The sequence below is a fragment of the Chiloscyllium punctatum genome, chromosome 14 (assembly GCF_047496795.1).
Source record: "Chiloscyllium punctatum isolate Juve2018m chromosome 14, sChiPun1.3, whole genome shotgun sequence".
NCBI classification, from domain to species: Eukaryota; Metazoa; Chordata; class Chondrichthyes; order Orectolobiformes; family Hemiscylliidae; genus Chiloscyllium; species Chiloscyllium punctatum.
In genome coordinates this window covers 925,052-937,692 of record NC_092752.1, presented here as the reverse complement: position 1 = coordinate 937,692, position 12,641 = coordinate 925,052, and the positions used below count along the sequence as shown (strand labels likewise).

Below are 12,641 nucleotides of genomic sequence, written 5' to 3'. Positions count from 1 at the left end.
TGGCCTCCTATTTCAAGGACCACAATTTCCCCTCCCAAGTGATTAACAATGCCCTCCATCATCTCTACTCCACCTCCCGCACCTCTGCCCTTGAACTCCACACCCTTCATACGCAACAAGGATAGAACACTCCACGAATTTCCAGAATCAGCGCAGTATCCTCTGCCATTTTCGCCAAGTTCAGTCAGACCCACTACCAAAATTTTCCTCTCCACCCCTATCTGCATTCCACAGAGATCATTCCCTCCACAACTCCCTCGTTATACTCACACTTCACACCAACTCACTCTCTACATGGTGCACCTTTCCATGCCACTGTACAAGGTGCAAAACCTGTTCCCAAACCATCCTCCCCCCACCTCTATCCAAGACCCTAAAGAATCATTTCAAATCCAGCAGAGATTTTCCAGCACATCCTCCCATATCATTTACTGCATCCGTTGGTCTTGATGTGGTCTCCTCTGCTTCGGAGAGACTGTGGAACAGTTCAGGGAATATCTCTGGTCTGCACAAACCAAACAACCCCATCACCCTGTGGCCAACCACTTCAACTCCCTCTTCCACATCCCCAAGGACATGCTGAGCCTTCTCCACTGCCAAATCAAATCCACCTACAGACTGCAGGAAGAACACCTTATCTTTTGCCTTGGGACCCTACAACAACACAGCATCAACATTGACTTCACTAGTTTCCACATCTCCCCAAACCCCACCTCTTCCCAGATCCAACCTGGCACCATCCTCTTGACCCGACCTGCCTGTCTATCTTCCTTCCCACCTATCTGCTCCACCCTCTCTACCAATCTATCACAATTACCGCCTCCCTGCATCCACCTATTGCCATCCCACTTAATTTCCCCCGAGCCCCACCGCCACCCCTTCTATTTATCTTGGGATGAGGGCATCACTGGATAGGCCAGCATTTATTGTCTGTCCCTAATTGCCCAGAAGACAGTTAAGAGCCAATCACATTGCTTGAATCTGGAGAAATATGTAGACCAGACCAGGTAAGGACAGTAGTCCCCTTTCATAAAGGACATTAGTGAACCAGATGGGTTTTTCCAACAATCAACAATAGTTTCATCATTGCACCCTTATCAAATTCAAATTCCACCATCTGCCAATGACAAGATTCGAATCTGGTCGCCAGAACATTACCTGAGTTTCTGGATTAACAGCTCTGCAATAATACCACTAGGCTGTCGCCTTACTTAAGTAGTTGGGGTAAAATACAAATTTTCTTTGGCCAGTTATTGTAAAAACTTTAATCTTGGGCTAAGAAAATAAACAGACTTTTTTTTAAACAAAGAAAGATCTTTCCTACTTCCTCAATCTCAAAAGCATCAGAGGGAAAATGTCTCGAGTGAAATTGGCCAAGACCAAACAAGGGCGTGTATCAACCAATTAATCAGATACGGCAATGACTACAGTCACAGAATGGCCGGTTAGAAATGACAGAAATGTTGCACTGGTGAAGCAGGTGCTGGATTCAAGCTACATGCTTGAAGCAAGATATCTTTGCTTGGCTGGAATGCAAAACAAAATTGGTATCCACATTAGCAAGTATTTTACTTTATAGCACTCCTTAAAAAATTCTCAAAATTAAATATAGAGCATGAATTGATCCTGACAATTTATGTGAGAGATCAAAATTAAAAGGGGAACGAAGTAAAACAAAGGCAATTCTAGTAGAAGCCTGTAAACAACTTAGAACAATGAGAAAGGAGAAACCTCTGCACTTTGTGAAAGCAAGTCTTCGTTTCAACTCAAATTTTTTACATGCTAAAAATGAATTAATTCTCCTGCAGTAACTGATTACAAACAATCCATCTAAAATAAGTAGGGTGACAAGCGAAACACTCACAAATATAATTTATTTTAATTGACAGAACAAAAGAAATCTGCACATTGTAAGGGCTAAAAAGTGGTTTAATTTACATGAAGCATTACAAAACATTCTCATTACAGGAAACATTTTGAGTGGCAGATTAGTACAAAGTTGAAGTTCATCACAACAGTTTATTATAAACTGGGTGGTGTCATTTGCTGAAATAAAGTGAGGTACTTGTTCACATGATCTCTGGTGTAAACCTGAGTGATTTTCTTTACCTTGTAATTAGAGTTCACTTGAGGTGATGTTTTTTCCATGTGTCATACAACAGATTACAAAACTATATCAAGAAAACTGAGCCAATGCAGACCTTAATGCTATCACATTTGTTGATCTGAATCTTCTACATAATAGAAAATACTGAGAAACCATGTGACCGCAATTCTCACTGAGTTGGTAGCAGTGACATTGCCTCATTTCCTACAGTAATACTGATCCATTCATGTTGTGTCATTCTCAGAGCATCTTAGTTGTTAATAAGTTACTTTCACACCAATTAGAAATGTGATTAATTGAATATAAACAATTTTGTTGTGACAGTCAGTTTTCATCTTCTTGTATGAACTGCAATTAGCCACATGGCCCACTACGGCCACAATCAGTTACAACAAAACTGTTCACCTAAACTAGTGCCTTCCAGCTTTCTGCCCAGTCTTTGTCCAATCTGTGAGACACTAAAAATTTGGAGAGTGGTGCTTTAATTTTTCTTTAAAGGCTGAATGCAGAAAAATTTCAATATTGTTCTCAAAAAATACAGTTTTCCTGCAATGGTAGCCAGATTTTTAAAAAATATAAATAAGGCAGCAAAATTAAAGGTTACATATAAATTAACTTGGTACTGTAAGGAAGTGCAAAGTAGTATAGTCATCAGATATTAAAGAGTGCCGGTTAGCATTCACCTGGAGGTATGTACTCATGCTTCTGCACAAATATCAAAACTTTAACAGGATCTTTTTCTCAAGATTAGAAATGTACAATAGTTCTGTACTGCTAAGAGATCCAGATATTTTTAAGGAAGAAATCATTGATATTAATTTCTGTTCTTATGTTGATGAAAGAATTGCATTAGAGAACTGGCACATATCACAGGCAATGTGCAAAGCGGTTGAACCAAAAGTGGGTGAACTGTTAGAAACATAGTGTACATTCTATTTCTACTAATTCAATGACGGATCCTGGAGAGACTTGATTAAAACGGTATTTAGCAAAACATCTGTGCCACTCTGCTTAATATACTGTTGTAAATGACATATGAAATGAGAATTGGATATCGTTGAGATCTTAAACTGCTCAGTGTGCCCTATATGACAACTCAAATTTGGTTCGCAATTTTATATGGAAAATTAAGTTTTTGTGCTATCGCAATACAGGACTAACATACAAACAAACTTAAAACACAATCCAGTTAGCTAGCACCAAGCAATTTGCATTAAATCATAAGATTTTAAACAAAATTGTTATCAAACTCCAACTTACCTCTGAAGTCAAAAAGAAAAGCTTTCTAATATGTTGGGACATGCAGGCTGGTAGAATAGTTCACAGTAATGCTAACTGTCTCTTTCTCAGTGTCAGTATGTGAGCTTGCAGGTAAATTAAGTGCCTTTAGACTAGCCTAGCCAAAATGCTGGAAGGAGAGGGAAGACAAATGACAGGTAAAATACCCACATCAGTCTGCCAGTAGTTGAGCATTTTGATAATTATGAAACATTGTTGACTTTGATTAAAGGATAGTCACTTCCTGTTTAATGTCAACTGTATTGTTAACTATCTGAATTTCCAAGTGATACAAATTAAAATATATTGAAAGCTTTCTAGAGTTCTTGAGTTCCCTTTGAAGCTATTAATATATTTCATCCTCCCCAAAGGAATATAGAAAGCAATAGTAGAACTTAGCAGAATCAGATCCCTGCATTGTCTGTTAGCCCTATTCTGTATTGTTTTTTAAATATGTATCACATCAACATGAAACCATGCTTTATGTACCTACACAAACATTGCATATATGTATAACTGTTTTATAATTGAACAAGTGCAATAAACCAAAGTGTTGGGATAGTCAGCCAGTTACTATAACAGTCATTATGATTGGAATGTGAAACTGCACTCTTCTACAACAATTGTGATTCCAGTTAATTACGAATTATCTTGGTAAGCTTTCTTGTAAAGAGAGATGTGTACTCAGGTGCTGTGAGAATGGACTCTTCCTGCCTGTTGGATGAACAGTCAGTTTCCTGATGTGCTCTAAATTTCCTCCTTCTGTCAATGATCAGACAGAATTGTTTTGCCCGCCATGCTTATAGTGGGGCTGGACTGGTGGGTTCACTCAAACTAAATTATATTGTTTATATTATAAGCAATTTGAGTTTATAGTAGTTTCCATTTGGAAATTTCCTATTTTTCCTCGACAAAAGGATACTGTTGACGTAGATCACCTGATATCAGCTATAAAGTGTCTGTTTTTACGTCTGGAATATGTTAAACAGAACTTACAGCACATAAGCAGGCTATTTTAGCCATTATGGTCTATGCAGGGATTTTGTACTCTTCGTGAACCACCTTGTACTCTAAGCATCTATTCCCATTCTGCCCCATGATCAAAATAGAGATATAGGCAGAATATGCAAAATGAAAACTCCAAAATATACTCCACATGGAGCACACTGATGAGGTATCTGCAAATGATGTCCTACAAATAATATGTTCCTATACCTGAATACACTGTCTCAACAGTCCCACATTGCATGTTAATTAGTCAACACTTAAGCACCAAGACCCAAAGTGGTAACAAACATTAATCATCTTTTTCAAGCTTTGTCAAAAACAAATCAAACACACAAAAAAAAGGTTGTTTCTTAGGCACGCCGCAACACCAGGCTAATATTAACAGGACTGGTTTGTCTATAGATACTGCATTTACACATCACATACAAACTTTGAATATCTGATTTAAAGCTTAGTTGAAATATAATGGTTATTATATTTCCTTTTTTGAATACTAAGACTTTTGGAATCAGACAGCTAGATTCGCTCAACCGGAATGAAAGAATCACATACTACAGGAGACAGCCATTTGGAGAATCAATTATCTTTAAGAAAATCTGCATGATTTACACTTTCACCTTGAAGTATAGTGAACAGTTTATATATAGTTTCCATTCTCAACTGTTGCAAAGAATCAATAATGTTACTACATCCGCTATAATAGAAATGGTTTGAAATGAACAATGAGGTGACTAATGGGTAAGAAACCTGCACATAACTGACCATGTTGCAAAGATGTAAAGAATAACATTCAAACAATTAAAAAAAAACATTGCAACTTGATTCCATTCGCAGTCTACGCCAATGCAGTTAATATTGTGACTAATTACAATAAAAACTCACTGTTTCAGTGTGCTAGTAAATGTACCTAATAATTCAGATTAAATTGGTAGCCAATTTACAGCAAAGATTATGTAATTTAACTTGCTCTGTATTACTATGACAAGGAATCAGGTCATAGAAGCAAAGTTTAATAGAAAATAAAATTATATATAATTCTGCACCCCCTCTTTTTTTAAAAAAACTACTTACAATATCATCTTTGAAGGCTCCAATAAGCAAGCGTTGATTCAGGTATGAATGAAAGGCTGGATAAATAATAGAGTTCGGATACCACACAGAAGCTGAAACCCACACAAACAGGGACATTATGCTACTCATATCAAAAACAATGCAATAGATAAACATATAATCAGAATGAGCAAACAGTTCAATCCAGCCTTCCTTGAATATCATATTGTATATTAGTACTTTCACTTAGAATGTTGGTGAAAACATTGCAGAATTATAAGTATCCCATTGCCAAACTATTAAGACAAATCTAAACTGTTTACTCATCCATAATCATCAATAGCACATAATCCAAATTCAATACCTACCTTCACAGTATTAAGGACTGTAGCTTTAGGCTGCTTCACCAAACAATTCCATAGCTGTTTTATCTTCACTATGCTTTGGCTTTCTTACTTAAAATGCTTTGTAGTGATATATTTTACAAAGGTCAAGAGTCAAATAGGTAATGTTAGAAAAATCTCACCCAAACTGGCACCAATTTGCACAAATGCACAACTTATGGCATCATGACACAATAGTCAGAATTAACCACTGACTAGTTATCTTAGATTATGTAACAGGATCAATAATTGAATTGAAGTTAAAGGTAGACCAGAATTTGTTAAAGGCACTCATGTCTTTTACCCATAATGTTCCATAGGTGCAACATCACTCAAAGCCAATACAAGGGTTGACTAAATATACAAGTCCACCTGTAATTTTCCATACAGTTAAGCTATATTGAACTTTAAAAAAGGCTGCAAGTCAATGTAATAACAGAAACCACAAGTATGCACCAATGTAGGCCATTCAGCCCCTCAATGCACAAGTAACAAGGCGCTACATTTTAACACATTCAGATTCTCCAAATTTGTCAGTTTGGGGTTGGCTCAAGCATTTTACCGATTAAGGACACACCTCAAGTGCCATATATGTCAATGTTCAGAACATGAACTACACATTTCCAACATGGCACTGTTGGTCTCTGTTCTAAGCACCATATGACACTTGGTTATTAGTTTTTAATGGTCGACACAGAAAATAACAAGTGCAGCAATTAGTATAAACATCATCATCTTAACTGCTCTCAACAATTCAAATCAAGACTCTACAATATGTATGTGAAGGAAAGATATCTTGAAGAGGATTTATACCTGTTATAGATCAGATCATGTAGTGTTTACGGAACTGAACGAACATAGGACGCACATGAAGAGGTTCAAATTATTCTCTGTAAATTGTGAAATGGAATGCAACCAATATGATAGTCCATGGGAAAGGGTTCACATCATCATTTCTTGGTCTGTCCTAAAAAAAATTTGTATTTGCTTTCAATATCCTCCAAAATGACTGAACAAGCCATTGAGTTGGTTGGAATAGTGGCCGAGCTGATAAATGAGATTTGCAGAAAATATTTATCTGTGGAGAATCCTTTTAGACCAACTTTCTGAGTTGTTGTAATTAACTATGTGTTCATCTCAGAGGGGAAGTGAGAAAAAAATCTAAAACTGGAATACAAGGAAGAGGTTGAGCATACAAGGTGAAATACTGGAGCAAATGGAAGAGTTGGTCAACCAGCTCATTATATTTAGATTAGGTTAGATTCCCTACAGTGTGGAAACAGGCCTTTTGACCCAATAAGTCCACACCAACCCTCCAAAGAGTAACCTACCCAGACCCATTTCCCTCTGACTAATGCACCTAACACTAAAGACAATTTAGCATGGCCAATTCACCTGACCTGCACATCTGTGGACTGTGGGAGGAAACCAGAGCACTCGGAGGAAACCCACGCAGACACAGGGAGAATGTGCAAACTCCACACAGTCGTCCGAGGCTGAAATCGAACCTAGAACCATAGTGGCTAACCACTGAGCCACCGTGTCACCCTTAGAGCTAAAGATTCTTGATTTTTGGTTTGTTAAAAAAATTCAACTTTTAATAAATCTATCGAACCTCATCAAAAATCAATGTTTTTTTCACAAAATGTCTTTTCACAAAATGTCTTTTCACAAAAGTTTCAGCCTGAATGAATGCAAACTCTTTATGCAAATACCACAGGTGAGGAATGGACTTGGAGTAACATCAAAACCTGCAAAGAAGAAAGGCTATTTATAGTATTAGTGTTTCCCCCCAATTAAAATTTTTTTAAAGCTTCCCAACTGTCAGCTGATGCTTTATTTTAAAATGTAAAGCCAGGTGGTAGACTGTGGAAATATGTAAAGAACAGCTAACATTGGACATTAAAATGTAAAGGCACTATTTTGTACTTTGCATGACTTAAACAGAAAAAGGCAGTTTATGAATTCAGTCTACGTGCTGGATTCCAGATCAATCAACTCTCTCAAAGGGTGAATCTCTAATATTTTGGCAAATAAGGATTGTATCAAATAGAAACCATAAGAAAGGTTAAAAATAGAAAGAGAAAGATAATGTTACAGAATAGGTTTGTAATAATTTCAGGAGAAGAAAACTGTTCAAATGTGAGTAACAGTTCAGATAATGTTTCTAAGGGTGTTACACCATCACACGGTGTTAGCACCATAGCTGATTGTGAAAAGAGAAGTGAGAGAACTGACAGCACAACAATATCCATTTCTAATTCTACAACAAAAAAGAATCAGTCACAGCCAGCCCCAACCCTGAATAATCTTGAAGAGTCATTGAATTTTGAAGAGAAAGTTTCTTGAGCTGTCCCGATTATGGAGGGTGGTAACCAAAGAATATCCTTACTTCAAATCACATAAACAAATCTTGAAATCCCTCAACTTTGACATACTGAAAATTAAACTGGGATACAACTTTGAAATAATATTTCATTTAATCCATCATTAAAAAATCATTGAAGTTCCAATTCTGCAAAGATCCTTTTTACCTAATCTAAAAACATATTTCATCATTGCCAAAAATAGTATTATGTGAGTCACTGTACAGGGACATTGCAATTGTTGGGGCATTCCATACCAACAGTTTTGCAGTCAGTTATACACATTAAAATATTTACAAAGAGACTGTACAAGAATAATGCTGCACTGGTATATTAATGCATAACTCTGTTTAATGCTATTCTGGTTTTTAAAATGTGGACTGCCTATTTTCAAAATCTGTATACACAGTGTAAGAAAATCAAACACTAGGTACCATAAACTGAGAGATATAATTAAAATAAATACTCAATCCTTCAGAAACTGCCCTGAACAAAGTGGGAAAAGTACTAATCCTCAATAATGCAACCATAATTCTTCTTCCACACTAACAAACCATGATTTCCACTACCTCAAATGGGACTTTATTACAGTTTGGGCTATGAACGGTGTTCTCGACAAGAATGGGTTCAATTTTTTTAAATATAGATGAAATTGAACAGTGGTCCTTTTCTCTGAATCACTCGAAATAATTTTGATGATTTTAACTACGATTTGTGATACAAACATATATCACCTCTCCTGAGAATATCCGTTTAATAAACCTGAAATTCAAGAACATTCCAATGGAGGGCTCATACTTACTGCTGACACAACTAAAGCAAAACAAATCTTACAAAATGTTATTTCACTAAACAGAGATGCAACAAAAATTCCACAGTAAGACCTAGTTAAGAAAGTGTTTTAAACAATCTGAACAGGAAAGTTCACATTTCTACAGCAATAGTTATAGCTCATTGAAGTTACAAAGTTTAAACATCAAAGGGAACTTGGCTGGTTCAGGCAATGCTACAATCCAGTGATGATAAACCTTTGCATGGGGGCCTGATCAGATTCTAATAATGGTGAGAGTGTACGTGACCCAGTGGAATTAATGCCCAATGCTGCAAACACGGTTTCAAAACCAGCAGACCGTTCATGTGAGAACTGCATTGCACTGCTACAATGCTTCATTCCAGAGAAGTGGAACTTGATGTCAGCGCATGGTCTACGTGCAGTGTTCAGACTGATGGATTGAAATCAGAACTGAATCCTCAGGAAATTCACTTTGGTTTACAACTGATAGTTTAAAAATATTTTTTTTCTTTAAATCTATGATTTAACATGTTAAAATTCCACTATGTGATGTATTAACACTCAAAAGAAATCACTTTACTAGCTATTTTAAGAAGTCATTAACTCATGGGTTATAATTCTGCCAATACAACAAACAGGAGTTTCACAGTCAATTTTTTTTAAAATTCAGAATTTCAATTTCAAATTGCTGAGCTGAACCAATATGAACCGTCTGAAAGGCTCTTTAAATAAGAAAGCCAAAGCGACCTACAGCTTAATAAACTGCATCATTAAAACAATTTAAAATCACAAGTAGGTTCACAGAGTTGCTAAAACAATAGTCAAAATGTAAACGATAAAATATTTCTTGAGCCCGCAACAAAGCCTTCTAACACATCAAATTCATGTCACTGCTTTCTTTCTTTATAAACCAGGTATAAAAAGTGTCTTGGTGCAATTTCATTTGATCCTTTTTGAAATATATTATGACTGTAAACCCATTTCAACTTGAGCGATTCCAACACTGTAGTAGCGAGCACAGAAGCAGGCTTTTCTTGGGTCAGTTCCAGTTGAGCAATACCTCTGATTCGATGTGTGTATTTGCTGGTGTGTACCACATGCTAGATCCAGTGATGCACTGGCTGAGTGCTGGATGATAGTCTCTGCAAAATTTGCACCTTATGAAGTTCTGCTGACGATAAAACTTGATGTCATAGCAGGTCCATTTTTGGCCTGTAATGTAGCAGGAGGGGCGATTTCTTCAAAAAGAGAGGGGGATATACAGCATTATAAATACACCAGTTATCAAAACATATTAAATAAATTGAACAAGATTTTTCACTAATTATTGCCACCATTTTCTGGTCCAATCTTTTACGTCAATGAGCCAGACGCAAGCATTAAGCTAGAAATGAGCCATCACTTCAGTGAGATGGAATCATGATCAGACACCATTCTCAACTCTTAATCCATTTCACACACCTTTCAAGTCTTTGAATGATGACCACTGCCACCTGTAACTGTTGACCACCTCTGCTAATAATAATGACTTGCTATGCTTCAGTTAGATTGAGAATAAATTCTAGATGTAGGTTTGCTTGTTGAGCTGGAAGGTTTGTTTTCAGATGTTTTGTCACCATACTAGGTAACATTGTTAGTGAGCCTCTGGATGAAGCTTCATTTGGAGGCTCACTGAAACTGTTACCTAGTATGGTGACAAAACGTCTGAAAACGAACCTTCTAGCTCAGCGAGCAAACCTACATCCAGAACCTCAACCTGAGCTACAAATCTTCCCAAAACTCACTAAGAGAATAAATTAGGTAGTATAGCCCCCAGTCAAGATAGAGAGGAACCTGCAGGTGGTCATACTTCCAAAGCATCTGCTACTCATCCTCCTAGGTGGAAAAGGTTGCAATTTGAAGATGCTGTCAAAGGAGCTTTGGTGAGTTTCTGCACTGCGTCATGTAGAAATACACCATGCTGGTACCGTGCAATGCAATGGTAGTGGAAGGAACTGAGCGTTTTGGATACGTTGCCATTCAAGTGTTTTGTCCTGGATCATGACAAGAGTTTTGAGTGTTGTTGAGGCTGCATTCACCCAGGCAAGCAGAGGGCTCTGACATGTCCTTGTAGCAACTGTATTTATATCGCCAGCCCAGTACAGTTTCTGGTCAGTGGTAACCTCCAGAATGTTGATAGTAGGGGTTTAGTGACGATAATTGAATGTCAAGGACATTGATTACATATTGTCTTGATGAAGATGGTCATTGCCTGACATTTATGTGATGCAAGTATCACTTGCCACTTGCAAGTCCAAGCCTGAATATTGTCCAAACCTTGTTGCATTTGGACACTGAAAGCTTCAGTATCTGAGGAGTCACAAATGAGACTGAATATTGTGTAATCATTTTGAAAATTCCCAATTATGGCTTTCAATAGTGATGAGGTCATTGATAAAGCAGCTAAAGATGGTTGAGCCTAGGACCTGAGGGACTCTGCAAAGTTGTTCTGAAACCAAGATGACTGACCAACTCCCACAAACTTCTTCCTTTCTGCCACATGTGACTCTAACCAATAGGGAGTTTTCCCTGATTCTCACTGATTCCAGTTTTGCCAGGGCTCCTGCTTGCCACTCTTTGTTAAATGCAACCTTGTTGTCAAGAGCAGTCACTCTCATCTCAATTCCAGAGTTTAGCACTTTTGCTCGTTTGAACTAAGGTATAATGAGATCAGGAGCTGAGTTACTCTGGCAGAACCCAAATCAAGCGTCAATGAGGAAGTCATTGCTTAACAGATGCTGCTTGACAGATGACCCCATCTGTCACTTTGCTGATGAATGAGGCGAGGCTGATGGGTTAGTAATTGACTGGATTGGGGTTTAGGTCAGAGTGGTGCAGGAAAAGCACAGCAGGTCAGGCAGCATTCGAGGAGCAGGAAAAACTATGTTTCAGGCTCCGATGAAGGGCTTTTGCCCGAAATGTCGATTTTCCTGTTCCTCAGATGCTGCCTGACCTGCTGTGCTTTTCCAGCATCATTCTGATCTAAACTCTGGTTTCCAGCATCTGCAGTCTTCACTTTTGCCTAATTGACTGGATTGGATTTGTCCTAGCTTTTGCGTATAGGACATACCTGAGAAGTATGTCCACTTTGTCAAGATCACTGCCCTGGTGTGATGATAAGGGTAGTATGAGGTATATGTCAGGCCATGAGATTGTAAATTTTGCTTGAGTACAATTTTGTATCTGCAGATATCATGTCCCATTGTACCTCATGGATACATGGTGTTGAATGGCAAGATCTATCTCATTTAGTAAGGTGGAAGTGACACACAATATGATGGAAGGGTGTCCTTAATGGGAAACCATCATGTCATTGCACAGGGGCCGTGGGTGGTCCCTTCTACAATATGGTTACGTACATATGTGTGATTGAAAGATTAGCAGGGAAGAGGCCTGAGAGGCTTTCTGCCTCCTTTTGGATACCTCACCATCTGCTGCAAGCTTAGTCTTGAAGCTATATCCTTTAGGGCTTGATCTGTAGCAGAGCTACTGAGCCATTCTTTGTGTTGGATATCAACCTCGCCTACCAGAGTCCACTCTGCTCTCTAGCCACCTTCAGAGCTGCCTCTATGGAGTGCCCACCATTTAGAAATACTGATTTACCAGTCGAGCGAGGA

The 12,641-nt window shown here is 37.9% G+C and overlaps 1 protein-coding gene across 2 annotated transcripts in view; it reads right to left on the bottom strand.

Moving 5' to 3' along the window:
* Positions 1-1,866: 1,866 nt before the first annotated feature.
* LOC140485526 (polycomb group RING finger protein 3) overlaps positions 1,867-12,641 on the bottom strand; it is a 212,901-nt gene continuing 202,126 nt past the window's right edge. For both annotated transcript variants that reach the window (XM_072583706.1, XM_072583708.1), the window contains one exon: positions 1,867-10,223. In XM_072583706.1, coding sequence (XP_072439807.1) covers positions 10,176-10,223 — 48 coding nt within the window. In that variant the 3' untranslated portion in view covers positions 1,867-10,175. The remainder of the gene's footprint in view (positions 10,224-12,641) is intronic.